The sequence below is a fragment of the Lissotriton helveticus genome, chromosome 9, assembly GCF_964261635.1.
Source record: "Lissotriton helveticus chromosome 9, aLisHel1.1, whole genome shotgun sequence".
NCBI lineage: Eukaryota > Metazoa > Chordata > Amphibia > Caudata > Salamandridae > Lissotriton > Lissotriton helveticus.
Genome location: NC_136070.1, coordinates 976,455,697 through 976,472,766, shown reverse-complemented (window position 1 = coordinate 976,472,766; position 17,070 = coordinate 976,455,697). Strand labels below are relative to the sequence as shown.

Here is a 17,070-nt window from a genome sequence, read left to right as displayed (position 1 = left end):
AAGCGGATGGATGCAAGGGCCGGACGCGGTCGGGCAGAAATGGCTGCCGCAAAGCTCCGAAACTTTCGGAATCGGGGGCATGTTTTTTGGTAAGTGACGGATGACGTCACAGGTAGAAAGAACGCAAAAAACACGCCCCCGAATCCGAAAAAGACGGGGCTTGAACCGAGTGACGCCCCTCTCCTCCAATGGCTGGCCAGCATTTACTAGGCCAGCCAATGGAGAAGAGGGGCGGGTTCCAAGCCACCTCTAAGAATCATTAAATCTCGGGCTCCGCCCACTGCTACGCAGTGCGACGGTCCCTCGACCTAAAAAGTGATGGATGGAATGCTTGAATTAATATCAGCCATTGGTAATTACTTGGGCCGCATCCCAGCTCATCATTTTTTTAAACCATGATACCTCATATCAGACCTAAGCTTCTCAGCAACACTTCTGGTGGTTAGATAGCAGGTATTTGTTGGCTGTCCACCTCCTTTCATTCTCAAAGTATGATGTTTTCTGTTATTGATAGAAAACCCACCTGCCTCTTCAGAAACCTGATCGCGTCGTCTCAGATGGACAAGCCTCCTATTATAATCCTAACGCAGTAATAGAGCTTCAAACGTTAGCCCTGTTATACTGTCTGTACCTCTGAGATTGCAGAGACAGTGTGACACTGTGAAGTACCACCATTTTTCCACTCAAGTTGTACTACCTTCATGTCCACTTAGTTTCCTTTTTCTAAATTTAAGAAGATGCTTTAGGAAAGTTTGGAGTTCTTGCCTCTAAATAATCATTTAACATTTTTAGTTGGCTATATTGAACAAAATGTCAAAAGAAGATATGCCTTTAGGTAGGGTACATGTAGAAAAGAGATTCCCTTGTCAACTCAGTTTAGTTTAAGTGCACTAGAGTTATTCAGTGTAGTTACCCTAGACGAAAAACTCATATTACAAATAAGTAACTTTTTCTAGTGCAGACTTCAGGGGCGGCTCTAGGCTCATGGCGGCCCTGGGCAGGGAGCGTAGGTAGGGGGCCCGGGCGGGGCGGAGCGGAGCACGGAGGGCAGTAAAGAGGGGGGGGTCAGGGTGTTTGGAAGTGGAACAGAGACGGAGGCCGCCAAATCCCTGCCAGGGGCCGCCATGCAAATATGTATCCATCCTCAGAGGATTATTATATTAAGGATATATATTGGTGTGGTGGCCCCTGGGGTTTGGTGGCCCTGTGCAGGTGCACATCTTGTACATGCCTAAGGCCGCCCCTGCAGACTTGAGCAAGAGATGCCTCACGCATACTTAAAACCAGATCCGGCAGTCGAGCCTTTTCCTACATTGCTCATAAAGTGTAGAATGCACCTGCCGCTACAAATAAGAGCCTCGTCCTCATTTCTTGAATTCCACAAGAAGCTGAGCACCTGGCTTTTCGAGTAGTACCACTAGGCCCTAGGTCTGCCTAAACTCAAACGTTCTCAGCCCCAGGATACCCTCCAGGGTGATTGTCTGCTCTACATGTCTACATTACATAATATGTCTTTTGTTTTTGTAAAAATCTGCTAATTTGATTCTCTTACCTCATTGGAAAAATATTTTGGTATTTTCATTACTCAATCAATATTTTAAAATATTCATGAGGGAGTGTTTTTGTTCTCCTGGGGAGGTTATTGTTTATTATTTCTCCCTTAGCTTTCTTGTCCTTGATCTAAGGATCTAGTGAGGTAACGTAATGCATGTACACACTCTATTTCGCCCGAAGGTTTTCTTGAAAGGTGCCCTCATTGCAGGATCGAATTTTCCCCTCACACCACTGCCCCTTCCTTGTCCAGAAAATTTTACAAACTATTCCTGCTGAATTGCAGATCTCTACCAAAACACACGGCAAAGATCTCGATGCTTCTAAAAGATTCTTACCCAGAAGTCCTGTTTCTTACTGAAACGTGGCTTAACCCCAGTTTGGAGCCAGACATCGTCCAAGCACTCCCCCACGGGTACTTGATGCAGAGGGTGGACAGAACGACAGGCAAGGGTGGCGGTATCGCCATTATCTACAAAGACCATCTAACCTGTCGCCTGCTTGGTAGCCCACTATCAGACTGCGAGAATACCCACTTCTCTATAGAATTTACACCTTCCCTTTCTTTCGCGGGCATTCTAATCTACCGCCCCCCTGGGGTAACAGGCACATTGTGTAAATCTCTGCTAGAAGCAGTTGTTAATCAGGCCAGCACTGCCGGTAATTTTTCTCTCCTTGGAGATTTGAATCTGCACTTCGACGATCCCTTAGCACTTACGGCACTCAAATTAGCGCGGGACCTTACTGCCTTCCAATTACCACAGAAGATCATGCGAGTGACTCATGTCAAAGGGCACCTCCTTGATCCCGTTTTTTCTAATCTAGATGATTTAAAAGGGAAAGAGCCCATCCCCCTCCTGTGGTCTGATCATTTCCTTATTCCCCTTCTTTGGTTCCCTCTTATTACCACACCTCAAACCCAGTCTATGCGCACCTTAATTCGTCCCTTGTCCAAGCTTCCCTTGGACAAGTGGGCCCAAGAACTGGAGAGGACCAGACTGAAGCCTGATCCTAGCCCAGTCAAAGCCAATGATAACTTTTGTAACTGGATAGAGGATTCATTGAATGTGGTACTTCCAAAAATATTGATTACAAAGACAGGTGGACCTAATAAGTCCCCATGGTTATCCATGGAAAGAAGTTGGGAGAAAGATTTCTCACTCAACAAGAAGATGGAATATAGGGCGGGTTTTGGCATTTATAAGGCAGAAATAAAAAAAGCCCAGGCCTCCTATTACGAAGATAAGATCTCCTCAGCCGTCAATTCCCCCAGAGAAACCTTTCTTATTATAAAAAAGCAACTCAAAGCCCCCGCCCCTCCTGCCGCACCAGACACCTTGAGTCAGCGTTGCAATGAACAGGCAGAGTACTTCTCCACCAAATTACAGAACATCCTCAAATGCCTACCCCAGAGTGACTGGGAGTGCGACATTACAAGCGAGCTCACAGATCTGGGTCCGCATGTAACTGAATATTCGCTGGAGACCTTTGCACCTTTACCCCAGGAATCACTTTTAACCCTTTCGTCCTCGGTCAAAAGTAGGTCGCCTAGGGATCCGGCACCACCCAATATCCTGAAATTGGCAGCACCAAGATCGTGGAGAAATATGTAAATCACACTCTCTCCAGTTTTCTTGAATCCCATGATCTGCTCCATCCCTCCCAAACGGGATTCCGCCTGCTGGAAAGCACTGAAACTGCCCTGTTGACCTTTTGTGGAAGAAGCTAGAAAGGTTCTAGATTCGGGAGGATCTTCAGCCATAATACTCCTCCTTAGCGCGGCCTTCGACACGGTGAACCATTGTATCTTGGTTCACCGTCTCAGGAGCGCAGGAGTAACTGGCACTGTGCTTCAATGGCTGCGGTCATTTTGGGAGGGAAGATTCTTTCAGGTATTTGAGGATGACATCACCTCAAAACCAATTCCCTTCCAGTGTGGAGTCCCTCAGGGCTCATTGTTGAGCCCGACTCTTTTTAATGTTTACATGGCCCTGTTAGCGCATATTGTAGCCCCCTTCGGGATCCACATGGTAACTTACGCCGACGATACTCAACTGGTCGTAGCGCTGACCCATGCAGATCAGTTTCTAAGTGGATGGGTTTGTCACATCTAAAACTCAACGGTGAGAAAACTGAGCACATGATCCTCGGCAATCCTTTAAGCTTTAAGTCAAAAGCTGAGATAAAGTGCCTGGGCATCTGACTAGATCAGAACCTGACCTTCAAGGCGCAAGCCAGGAAGACTGCGGCTACATGCTATGGCCTGCTCAGAATGGCCCGCAAAGTGCTTCCCCTTCTTCCCTTCCTAGCAAAAAAAGTGCTAGTCCAATTGCTTATACTCTCCAGGATAGACCATAGCAACGCTTTATATCTAGGCACCCCAAATTCAGTAGTCGCAAAACTTCAGACTGTACAAAACTATGCAGCCAGACTGTTGATGTGAGTTTCCAATCGCTGTTCAGCAAAACCTGCACTACACTCTCTTTATTGGCTTCCGGGGCAGGAAAGAATCAGCTTTAAGGCCCTCTGCGTTGTCCATAAATCCTTGCATGGGAACGGGCCACCGATAAATTCAGCCATGATTCGCCCCTATAGGGCTAATAGGAAGCTGCGCTCGGATGAGCTCCATTCAGTAGGGGTCCCTAGGATCAAGAAAGCCAGAAGTGGAGGTCGGCTTTTTTCGTATAACGCCGCCAAGCTGTGGAACACTCTACCGCTGTACCTTCGCAGGGAATATAACCATCTCGCCTTTCGAAAACAGATAAAGACCTTGCACTTCCCTTAAGGTTTTGTTTCCTCTAGTAATGCCCAGCGCTGGGATGCTCCCGAGTAGCCATGCGTTATACAAATGTGTTTTCAATTCAATTCAATTTCATACCTGTTGGGTCTTTTAAGCAAAACAAATCCATAGAGCAGTCCTATATATCTAATCCGCTAAATTACCTGACCTTTTCTTTGGATATCCATTCTGGATGTTTTGGAAAATGAATTAAAAATAATATTATGGAGGAGGAGCTTCGCGGGCATCCAAGATGGTCGCGTGAGTGAGGAGCTCCCGAGACCCGCGCCGCCCTTCGCATCTATCCTTTCCGAATCCTGATTTTACCGATGGGCTTTTGAAGGCGGACTCTGGCTAACTTCAACATTCTTCGAAAAATCGAAATCAGACGCTTGGGTCCATTTTTACATCGTCTGGACCTTTTTCGGCCCGCCCCGAGGCGACACCGGGGGCTCAGTTGCCTTGCTGGCCGGGGAGTAGTTGAACAACATCGGCCGGAGGGGTTTCTCCCCCCTGGAAGGCCTCTGTCTAACTTTCGGTTTCACTTCCTACTCCCGGCGCGGATTGACTGTACTACGGCTCAGATTGCCTCCTGCTCCAGCCTGGTCTAGCGGCACTATTTCCAGTCATTCCATTTGACCACCGTGTCCTCAACGTTGTTGACATTTGCCCATTTGGTCCAGTTTCGTGGCTTTTTGGCCTCATCGCATTCTGCCATTTTCACCAGGTCGGGCAGACCCCTCCGGGGTCCCTATTCCAGTATGGCCACTAGACAAGAGCCGGAGAAACGTAAGACCAAGGCATCGCTTCGTGGAGGCCCATCCCAGACTAATATTATGGACCATTATTCTCAACTAATGGGGTCCCCCAGCGGTGCTAGCCGTTCGCCTGACGATCCTAAGGCTGTACCGGAACTATCATTGCAGGATGTCATGGGCGCCATCACCGGCCTTCATACCTCTATGGGACAGCAATATGAGGCGCTTGCCTCCAAGATAGACACGGTGGCCGTGGATGTCACGCTAATCAGAGCGGACTTGGCGAAGACCAATGAGAGGGTTAAGGAGTTAAATTTGAAGACTTCCAGCCTGACTACTGATGTTACGGAGATCCAAACGGAGATCGGTAACCTGCGTTCCGCTCGTGACATGATGGCAGGTCGTCTGGAGGATTACGAAAATCGGTCCCGTCGCAATAACGTGCGCATTATTGGCGTTCCAGAGACACCCGACCTACTTACCTCCTAGTGGAGGATCTGGTTGCGAATTATCTTGCTCCCCCCCGGGCTCACCAAATTCTTTGCGGTTGAGCGAGCTCACAGAGTTCCGGGAGGGAAGGCGCAGCCCGGGGCTCCCCCGCGACCCATTGTTGCCAGATTGTTCCACTTCAGGGACAGAGACGCTATCCTGCAAGCCTCCCGGGACAAAGGCCCGGTGAAGTTCGAGAATTCTACTGTGAACTTCTATCCCGACTTTACTCCATTTGTACAGCGGCAGAGGATGGGGTTTCAGGGAGTTAAGAGACGGTTGCGGGACCTGGGACTCAAATACGCCATGCTGTTTCCGGCCAGACTTCGTGTGGTGCGTGGTGAACGAACGTTTTTCTTTGATCGCCCGGACAGTGTCCGTGACTGGCTTGACTCTTTGCCCAAAAGTGATGATCGAACTGAGCACCCTGGTGGTGCTGAAGGTGGCTTGTCGGAGCAAGAATGATGCCGTGGGCCCTGGCGTCTGAACTTCTCTACTTTCTCGGCTGAGTCTGGACTTTGGTTCTTTTGCTTTTATTTTATTGCTTGGGCCTGAGGGTGGCGGGGGTCACTGGGGACTCTTTCTCCTCCTGGGTTCTTTGTGTAGATTAGTTTCACTATGGGGCGACAGGCACACTGCAAGTTGGGGTGGCTTCTGAGTCCTACGCAGGGGTGCAGGGTGGGGGGCGTTGTAACGGGTTTCAGTTGGGGGTGGTGGGGGGGGACTGTGTGTGTTTCCTTTTTGTCCCAGGGCTTCATATTGATTCACCTTTCTGCTCGTGTCATTTGGGTTCGTGTGTGGGGTGCCCTGCTTTGTTCTCGGGGGTGGGGGGTGGTGAGTTGAAACTGTTGTCCTGGAATGTTAATGGGTTGGGAGACAGAATAAAGCAGGGGGTGGTCTTGCAGTTCCTCAGACGCCATTCTCCCGATGTTGTTCTCCTACAGGAGACACACCTGATTGGTAACGTCTGTCAGGCCTTGAATAGGCGTGGTTATCGCTTGGTCGCTCACTCTGGTTTCACTTCTGGCTCCCGGGGGGTGGGCATTCTCATCCGGTCGTCTCTCCCTTTCGAGATCGATGAGGTGATACTTGATGATAGGGGGCGCTATGCTGCCCTCACGGGTAGATGGGAGGGGAAGACTCTCTCCATTCTCTCGATCTATGTCCCTCCGGGCCTACAGGCCCCTACTTATGCTGATGTGGGTACGGTTGTGCTGGGGTCGCCCGAGGGGTTTCTTATCCTTGGTGGGGACTTTAACTCCGTTGTCTCTGGTACTGCTGACCGTTTTCCGCCCCGGGAGTTGGCCAGATCTCAGATGTGGCTAAGTGATCTGCTGGATACTTTTGGGTTCATTGATAGCTGGAGACTGCTGCATCCCACACAGCTTCAGTACACCTTTCACTCTGGGGCGCATGGTAGTCTCTCCAGGCTAGATTATTTTCTGATGCCCTCAGCCCAATCTTCCCTCATTGATGAGGTTCGTCATCTTCCCAGGGGCATATCGGACCATTCTCCTTTGTGGCTTCGGTTTCGGGTTGGGGTTGGCAGTGTGGGTAGGATGGCCCCCATCAATCCTTGGTATTTTCGTAATCCTAAGACCCGTTCTGAAATTGTTAAAGCTATTGACCATTACTTCAATGACAATGTGGGGTCTGTTTCTTCTTCTGTTTCGCTGTGGGAGGCTTTCAAGACGGTTATCCGTGGGCAGTCACTGTCACTTATTGCTGCTGCAAAGAAGGCTAGACATGAGGAAATTGTGCGGATTGAAACAGATATCACTACACCTGAGAATGACCTCGGTTCTGGGGTGTCACGTTTGGTGTCGCATTCCCTCCGTTTGAAGCAGGCTGATTACAAAGCCCTCGTTACTGATGCGGCTAAGGTGATGTACAGTGAGCAACAGGGCCGGTTGTATGATGTGGGGGACAAGGCTGGTAAATTGATTGCGTGGCTGGATAAGAAAGAGAGAGAGAATCGTGTTGTCCCTGTGATCGAGAGGCTGGATGGTGAGCGTGTTACTGATCCTGTTGGGATCGGTGATTGTTTTGTTGACCACTTTCAAACTGTGTATGCCTCGGTCTCTGTTAGAGACGAGGAGGATTCCCGGTTACTTCTTCGGGACATTGCGTTGCCCTGTGTTTCAGAGGACGACAGAGACTTCATGGACGCGCCCATCACGGTAGACGAGATCGCGGATGCTATCCGCTCCCTCCGCTCAGGTAAAGCAATGGGCCCCAATGGCTTAAACGTCGAATTGTATAAGCTGCGACCCGACACTGTGGCACCCTATTTAAGGGGAATGTTCCTGGAGGCTTTGGACTCTGGCTCCTTGCCTGCGGATCAGCGGCTTGCTAACATTGTGGTTCTCCACAAGGAAGGTAAACCTCGTAATCGCTGTGCCTCGTATAGACCCATTTCATTGCTTAACGCCGAACCCAAAATTCTTGCCAAACTGTTGGCTACCCGCTTGGTTACGGTTATCGGGGACTTGGTCCATATGGAGCAGTCGGGTTTTATTCCTCATCGTAACACCGCCCTTAATTTGTGGAGACTCCACGGAGTTCTCGCGAGGGCTGCGACTCTCACTGAGTCGGCCATTTTAGTTTCCCTTGACGCTACGATGGCTTTCGATACCATTGAGTGGCCCTACCTTTGGGCTGCCCTCTCGAAGTTCGGGTTCGGCCCGGGGTTTTTCGCTTGGGTTAAGCTTCTTTATGAGGAGCCCCTGGCACAGGTGGTGGTTAATGGTAAGGTCTCTGGGGCCTTTGCGCTCGGGCGGGGTACCCGGCAGGGCTGCCCGCTGTCTCCGTTACTCTTCGCCCTCGCTTTGGAACCGCTGGCTGAGTGGCTCCGTTGGGAGCCTTCCATGAGGGGCATTCGGTGGACTCCCGACTTTGAGGATCGTATCTCGCTTTACGCGGATGACATCCTCTTGTACCTTACCTCCCCTCGGAAATCTCTCAATGTGCTTTTCGATGTTCTGACCTCCTTCGGGAAGAACTCGGGTCTCGTTATTAATTGGACTAAATCTTGTGTCTACGTTTTGGCTGGGGGAATCCCCCCATTGCCTCGTAGATGTCCAATTCAAGTGACTGAGACCGGCTTTAAATACCTGGGGATCTACATCTCCTTGGATGCCGCCGTCCGTTATGAACATAACTTGCTACCTCCTCTACAACGGCTGAAGTTAAATGTCGCTCGTTGGCGTCAATTGCCGTTGTCCCCGCTGGGCCGTGCGACCCTTTTTAAAATGATGTCGCTGCCCAGATTTCTGTACGCTCTCCAGAACTCGTTTGATCTTGTTCCCTCTCGGTACTTTCGTGAGGTGGAGGGCCTACAAAGGCGTCTTGTCTGGGATGGGCGTGTACGCATTGCTCTGTCTAAACTCACATTGCCGTGGTACGACAGAGGTATCGCTCTCCCTGACATTAGGCGCTTTTATTGGGCTTCCCAGCTGAGTGCGGTTAACCACGCGACCTATGCCCCCGGTCCGGCCCCGGCCTTTGCAATGGATAAGCACCTTTTGCCGGGGGGAAACTTCAACAGGGAGTTATATTCCCGGAGGCTCTGTAAATCGCTTACAGGACCCACTGAAATTGCGGTGCGAGTGTGGCGTGATGCGACTGCGGCTCTTGGATGGAATGACAGATTTACCCGTGCGACCCCCCTGTATGACTCTGAATGTTTGGGCAATTTATGGCGAACGAAAGGTTTTGATAAATGGGACATGATTGGTATCAGCAAGGTGGGGGATCTCTGGTCCAAAGGGGACGTTAAGTCCTTTGCGGTGCTACAGGCTGAATACGACCTGAGGGAACGGGAATATTTCCGATATGCCCAGGTCCGGCACGCCCTATTGTCAGTTTTCACCATGGGTATGGATCTTCCTGAGTCCTCTCCCCTCGAGGATCGTATCCTTGATGGACATGTACCCGATAGCACGATTTCACTGATCTATAAGAAGCTCATAAACAATAGGGCTGATCTGCTTGTGCGCCTCAGGGCCTCGTGGACCGCAGATGGTCTAGAATTGGATGATGAGGACTGGCAGTCCGCCTTGTCCTCGCCCAAGGAGGTCACCATACCAGCCCGCCTTCGATTCGTTCAACTCAAGATCCTCCTACGTGTATATGTCACTGGTCCGAGTCTGGTTCGCATGGGTTATTCTGTAGATGATCTGTGTAAGCGTGGATGCGGCAAGGTTGGCACCTTTCTCCATATTCTGTGGGAATGTCCGGTGGTGTGTGAATTTTGGTCCCGCGTACATGCTGTAATGGAAAGGGTGACTGGTGTTGCATTACCTCCCGAAGCCAGGCGTTGTCTCCTTAATGTCTGGGAGCCCACTGACTATAATACGGCTCAGACCGCCTGGGCGACCCTGGGCAATATGATTGCGAAAAGAGACATTGCACAACTGTGGGGTTCCAACAGGCCGCCTACTGTATTGTCCTGGAAGGGAAACATGGACTGGTGCATGTTTAGGGAGAAAACTGTTTACTTGTCTCGGGGTCGACCCAAGAAATGGAGTAGAATTTGGTCGCAGTGGAACTCCTTTCGTGGAGATGTTTGCACCCCCCCACATGCTTTACTCCCTGATGTCGCATTGTTCCACTTATTGACTTTGTAGGTATTGTTGCTTTTCTCCTCGCTGCCCCCCCCTCCCTCCCCCCCCATTTTCTTGTGGTTACTGACTGTATACTGTATGCCGGAGCGCCTTCTGTACGGACCCATGCCCAACTGCTCAATTGTCAATACTGCCCTGTGATGTTTGTTGTGTTTCTTGTTGTTATTTCAATAAAAAAAAAAATAATAATAATATTAATATTATGCAAACATTTTTTTTTTAAATCATTCACTAATTGTATGCTAGTTCTAGTGCATTGAGATGGCATTTCATGGTTTTTCAGTTTCATCCTTGTGCTTGTAACAAGGCGTTTGTGCCTGTGTTGCTAAGTGTGGCTCTGAGATCTTTATCCATCTTCGCTGCAAACAGTCAGCTATCAGTGGCCTTAACCCCCACTCTGCGGCGCGAATTGCACCGCGGTGTGAGGGGGTTTGCGTGGCGCCGCGGTGCTCATGACGGCTCCCGGCCGTCATAAATCACGGTAGGCGTGTGCTCATGACGGCTGGGAGTCGTCAGAACTCCGCCCACTGATTAATTCGCCCGCACAGGCGGGGAATTAGAGGCGCGTGGGAGGAGCGGCAATGTTCTGACGGCTCCCGGCCGTCATGAGCACACGCCTACCCTGACTCATGAGGGCTGGGAGCCGCCATGAGCACCGAAGGTGTTAAGATAACTGATCTCCTTGTCTCAAAGATGACTCCACTGTCCCTCTTCGATGCTTTGTTGACACCACTCTTGTACTTTTTCCCTGCAGAGAGTGCCAGGTGAAGCACTGGCAGAAGCACAAGAAGGCTTGCGATCTGATGGCTGACGCGATAAAAACACTGAAGGAGGTCCATTTGCAGACATGAAGGAGGGCCAATGCTCTGTCTAACACCCTTGTCTTCCTGCGAACACGACATAGACAGTTCTATGTCCCTCATCAGCAGAGTGCGTTCCAGCAGAAATTGAACCGCCCCTTCTCACACATCAAATTCACCCATCGTATACCTCATTTAGCTTTACTCATTGACAACAGCAGCATTTTTGTTTCTCACTCTTTCATCTTCTTCATTCATCCCTTTATCCCACTTCCTACTCACTGCCATTCTGGAAATGAATACTTTTCTCTTTTCTTCTGACGGCCTCTCTGATCTCTTTCTTTGATATTTTCTCCATGTCCCTCCTTTCACTTTTACCTAATATTCCAGTTGTCTTCTGCAACCTATGTCCGACCACTTCTCTTCTTCATGTTCTCTTCATTGTGGCCTCTTTTCTCCTTTTAGTTACTGCTTCTGACACTGTATTCGTCTGTTGCATTTTCTAATTCTCAGGCTTGTATTCCCTTCCTCTAGGTTTAAGTGAGGCATGCCAAGTTGTCCTCTGATGGTTTTGTCTATCTGAAGTACTTCTGGTTCTGGTGGTGTCATGTACCTTCTTAGCGTGGTTTCTTTTTCTGGTACAATGTTTGCAGTGGGGGGAGTTCAGAAGAAGGGAAATCACCAGGCGCTAGTTGCAGCCCAGATTACTCCTAAGTAATGCAAAACCAGAGTGAGGGAGGGCTGGGGACAGAGACGTCTTACAAATATATCACCAAGATGTGTAATATGTTTAACTTGGTGAGTAGTGGTCACTCCCGAATTAAAGCCATGCTTCTTTACAGTTTCAGTATTTATTGGGCCGCGTAACCCTCATTGCGCTGAGTTGTTGGAAAGTTTTATTGTACTCCTTGCTGAATTTCAACTTGAAAAGAAGTGCCTCTCAAAACACTTAAAAGTTGTTTTGACATCAACAGAAGAATATATGTATGAATCAATATAATTTAATAAAGCACAACTGTTTTGGAGTATGTATCTATTTTCATTTCATTTTTTGCTGCAACCCCGAAATTACAAGTTTGTTAAAAATACTGCAGTCACTGAACAGCGATCATGAATGCAGGAATAAATGCTGCTGCTGGGCATTAATGCTCATGCAGACTGATGTAGGTGGTTGTCGCCTGGATTTGCCAGGGTTTGGGGATCCAATCCATGAAAGCCCAACCTCCGTTGGCTGTGGCCACCCTCAGTGGCTCACTGCCTAATGTATCACTTCCAGTGTGGGGCTGTCGCCACTCTTGAACCTGTAGGCATATTGCATCATGAGGAGAGACTATGGGCCAGATGTATCAACATTTATAACAGCGGTTACCTAATTGCGATTTTTCGGCGAATCACAATTAGGTAATCGCTAATACAAATGTATGAAACTCCAAGAGTTTTATATAGAGATTCGTAGGGGTCGCAAATCGACCTACCTCATTAATATTAATGGGGTAGGTTGCAATTTGTGACCCCCTATGAATCGCTGAAATCACGGGGATGGTGGCCTCCTGGGGTCAGCAGGCCACCACGTTTGTGATTGCTTTTAAATAAAACAATCTTTTTTTGTTTTTAAACGGAGCCCGTTTTCCTTAAAGAAAAAAGGGTTGTGTCTAGAAAAAAAATTAAGGGGCACATGCATCAAGGTAAGGCAGTGGTTCCCAAACTTTTTTGACCTGTGGCTCCCTTGACCTAATCGGCAGTTGGCCGTGGCTCCCCACCATTTTTTTACTGGTGGGTGGGTGGTATGTACCTCCTGTTATCTTCCTTAAAGTAATTGGGATGCATTCTTTCACTCATCCAACCATCCGTTCACTCATCCAGCCATCCGATCTCCCATCCATCCACCCTTTCACTTCACTGATCTATCCATCCTTTTGTCCATCTATCCCTTTCACTAACTCATAAATCCTTACATTTACCCTTTCACTCATCCATCCATTCACCATTTCACTTATCAATTCATCCATCCACCCATTCACATGCCCATCATCTACCCTTTTTATTCATCCATCCATCCATCCTTTCACACACCCATCCACCTATTCACTCACCCATCAGCTGCCCTTTCACTCATCCATCGATCCTTTCACACACCCATCCACACTTTTACCCATCCATCTACCTTTCCACCAATACATCCATCTATTTACCTTTTCTCTCATCCATACTTCCATTCATTCACTCATCCATCCATCCTTTCTTTCATTATCTATCCATTCCCCCTTTCATTCATGCATTCATCCTTTCAGTAATCCATCCAGCCATTCAGACATTCCTTCACTTATTTACTCACCCACCTTTCCACATTATGAGCTGAGCCTTTGTCTGCAGAGTTGCAGGCAGAAGAGGCCTATCAAGAACGAACTACAGCAAGGGGTGGGGTGAGGTGGGGGAGAGTTCACTATGCCCCTGCACATAGGCAGACTGAAAACCTAGAAGTCATGAGTCACACATGATGCACAGTGCCAGGATGTGAGGTTACTGTAACATGGTGTTGTTTCCAGGGCTTTAAGCGGTGTAAAAAAAATGGGGAATCTCTTCAAAGGGGGTGTTGGATGTAATTAAGAGCGCAGTTTAAAACACCTAGGCTAAAAATCTGCGCTTAGCATAGTGTTGCGCCCGACTGGTATTATGTTGTTTCTGTCATTGCATCCAGATATATAATACAGCAAGTATCATTGCACCAACAACAAGCCAGGACTATTGGCTTTGTCAATGGTTGCTAGTTCCTTAAAATAAAAAAGCAGCAACCATGGCATTGTTGAATATAATATTGAAAATACTTCAGTTAAAAAATGATGAGAGAGTGAAAGAACGTTAACCTCTTCTTTTAAGCTTATTTCACAGGCTTCTTTAAATGAAGTGTTCTCTAACATTGCAGCGTGGGCGTTTTACTTTTTTTTTATCTAACAGAATGCCCTTCTGTACACTGAGGCAGGAGGAGCCCACCACATGCTTTAACACCCCTGACTGCCCCATTGTCATTCAGTAAGTGGCAATCAGCCCCATACAGAATTTAAATGGGCGGGAGGGGCTGCTCCTGTGCTCCTGGAGGAGTGCGAGGCGGCTCCAGCAGCGGGGGTGAGGCCTCTCACAGGGGAGCAGCGCTGCTCCCTGTGATGGCCCTGAAATTTACGGACGTTTGGTCACCCTAGCTGTGCGCGGCGCCCCTGGCACCTCATTACGGCGCACTGGGGAGTCGCGGCGCACAGTTTGGGAACCACAGAGCTAAGGAATTGCAATTCCTTAATAGCGATTTTTAAGGAATCGCTATTAAGGAATCGCAATTCCTTACGCATGTAGGTTTCGCTAAAATATTAGCGATTCCTACACATTCCCTAATAGCGAATCGCAAATAGGGTTTGGTACTTTTGGAAAGCCTTTTTTCCCGATCTGAAATGAGGTACATACATGTGGCCCTATGGCTGTCACCACACCATGCTGGTTACGACCCGTACTTTGTGTGTTTATGGTGACTTGAGCGCAACCACGACTTGAAGTCGTGCTTGGACTGCCGAAGGCTTTGATGGAGCGGTCCCTAAAGCTGCTTGTGGTCCAGCAGTCAACGCCATCTAGCGCTACTCCAAGGAGGTCTCGGTCCTGATTGAGGAAGAGGAGGTCATGGGACCCGCTGGGTGTCATGCTTTATCATCGGGCATGCCCCTCGTCGGGTCGACGCTGCAATACTCTACGGGCACCCTTTGCAGGGGCTCTTTGGGGGAGATCTTTTATTCCTTGCCATATGGTGAGGTGGGTGTAAGTGACCTAAGAAGTGTAGATGTGCAAGTATGTGAGTCAAGATAGACTTGGTGAGTTAAACAGGAAGTGGAAGAGTCAGGCAGAACATTTTTTAATGACCCTGCCTTCCACCCTTATTAAAAAAGTGGAGTGGCGACTCACTGCAGTGATGTTGCAACGTGTTGTGCTCAATCTCATGCGGTCAACATGTTTCTTGCCTAATAGTCTGGTGGATCTGGCGGCAATTCTTCAGGACCTAGTGAACCGGTGATGTATCTACTCTAAAAACTATGGCAGTGTGGTATGTTAACCTAATTTTACCATTCGTTGCACCAACAAAGTGTGGTGTCTGTCGATGCAGCGGCCAATCTACAGAGACAAATGAGAAGCTTACTTTTAAGAAAACATTTTCACTAACAGAGTGACATTATTGTTAGTGGATTATGCCATCATATTCCCTTACAATACACCACAATATGTGTACAAGTGTTAACTGTAACCCTACGTTTGTGGAGGGTGCTCAGAAATGGCCTCAATCAGCCATGTTCGTGCCACTATGGTCAAACGCAGTTAGTGCAGCGATAATGCCAAGTGGACTAATGTTTAAAATTTAAAGCAGAGTGGTGAGATGCAAGAACTCACCTATGAAATATTTGCGACTGGCCCAATCAAATCTCGGCACGTGATGGGCACGCTGAGGTAACGAGTGTCCTGGGGAGGGGGCCAAAGCAGTGTGGACAGTTTAGGTAAAATCAGGGAGAGGCCGGTGGCCTCGAGGTTAAGAGTAGAAGTCACAGAGTCTGCTGTGAAAAGTATGGTACCCGAGGTGGCTAGTAGTCTGGACTCCACCCAAGGTCTAGACCCTGGGTGGAGTCCTGACTACTAGCCACTTGAGATTGAGCACAACACATTGCAACATCACTGCAATGAGTCGCCACTCCACTTTTTTAATCAGGGTGGAAGGCAGGGTCATTAAAAAATGTTCTGCCTGACTCTTCCACTTCCTGTTTTAACTAACCAAGTCTACCTTAACTCACATACTTGCACTTCTACACTTCTTGGGCCCCTTACACCCACCTCACCATACGGCAAGGAATAAAAGATATCCGCCAAAGAGCCCCTGCAAAGGAGGCCCGTCTGGTATTGCAGGGCCGACCCGATGAGGAGCATGCCCGATGATGAAGCATGACACCCAGGGGGCTGGGTGTATTTGGGCCCTCATTCTGAAAGGAAGGATCCCCCTTCCCTCATATCTTTAGAGACTTCCTCGCTTTTCGCTTAGGACCTTGCCATCACTTATCTCCTTTATCCTCAAGAACTGTATACTTTTTTGTTTCGTATCTTGACTAGGACACGTATGCTGGAACTTTTGAAGCCCTCTGTCCCCCTCCTTTGATCGCGCACTGCTCCAGGAGCGCAAGTTTTATTCATCGTACTCAAGGTCCTCGGGACACTCAGGGAAGAAGCATAAAAAAGGTCTAGTTGGACTTCGACTTCACGAGTGAGGAGCATTGACGTTCCAGGCACGGTTCTGCAAAGCTGTTGCCAGGACCGACCCCACGCCTCTCCCCGTTTCGAGTAGCTGGAGCGACCCTAGCTCAAATAAGAGTTTTACGAGGCCATGTGCTGAGTATTTGAGCAAGCAGAACCCTCCGGTGTTCCTCCGGGCCCACTGGGGTACGAAGTAGCCCCATCAGGTTCTGCGCCTATGGCTCCGGCCTTGGTTCTGGTGGCATCTCATGGATCCAACCCCAGGTCCCGATTGGCACCGGTCGTGCCAATGCGACCTTTCCCAGCGCCGGTCCCGAAGTTGATGCTCCTGGCGCCAGCCCCATTTTGATTCCCAACAACTCTGCGTCGGTAAGGCATAGATCGATGCAGACCAGGGTCTCCAGGTCATTGCCTGAACATTTTGAGGAGGTTACATGCATGGGAGAATATTGAGAGAATCACTGGACCTCATAGAACACCAGTTAGGCACTCCTGGTGAGGAATTGGACTGGTATGAGGAGCTTGTAGGAGCCAGTGGACTAGACACCGCTCCAGATACTGGTATGCTCTTATCACCTACTGTGGCTATGGAAGAGGGAGCATCTTATGCTATGGCAGTGAAGAAGACAGCGGAGCTGCCCTCTGTGCAGGTCAAGACTAACATCTTGACTGAAGTGCTTCAGTCTGGGGCTTCCTCAATTGAACCCCTTTTGCCCTTCAATGATGCACTGACGGATGTCCTTCTTGTTACTTGTTCCAAGCCTAGCACAGGGGCTCCTGTGAACAGGACAGTGATC

The 17,070-nt window shown here is 48.9% G+C and overlaps 1 protein-coding gene across 1 annotated transcript in view; it reads left to right on the top strand.

Annotated features, from left to right (window-relative positions):
* ZMYND10 (zinc finger MYND-type containing 10) overlaps positions 1–12,034 on the top strand; it is a 173,604-nt gene extending 161,570 nt beyond the window's left edge. The window contains exon 12 of the mRNA XM_078661272.1: positions 10,957–12,034. Coding sequence (XP_078517398.1) covers positions 10,957–11,053 — 97 coding nt within the window. The 3' untranslated portion in view covers positions 11,054–12,034. The remainder of the gene's footprint in view (positions 1–10,956) is intronic.
* Positions 12,035–17,070: the final 5,036 nt, after the last annotated feature.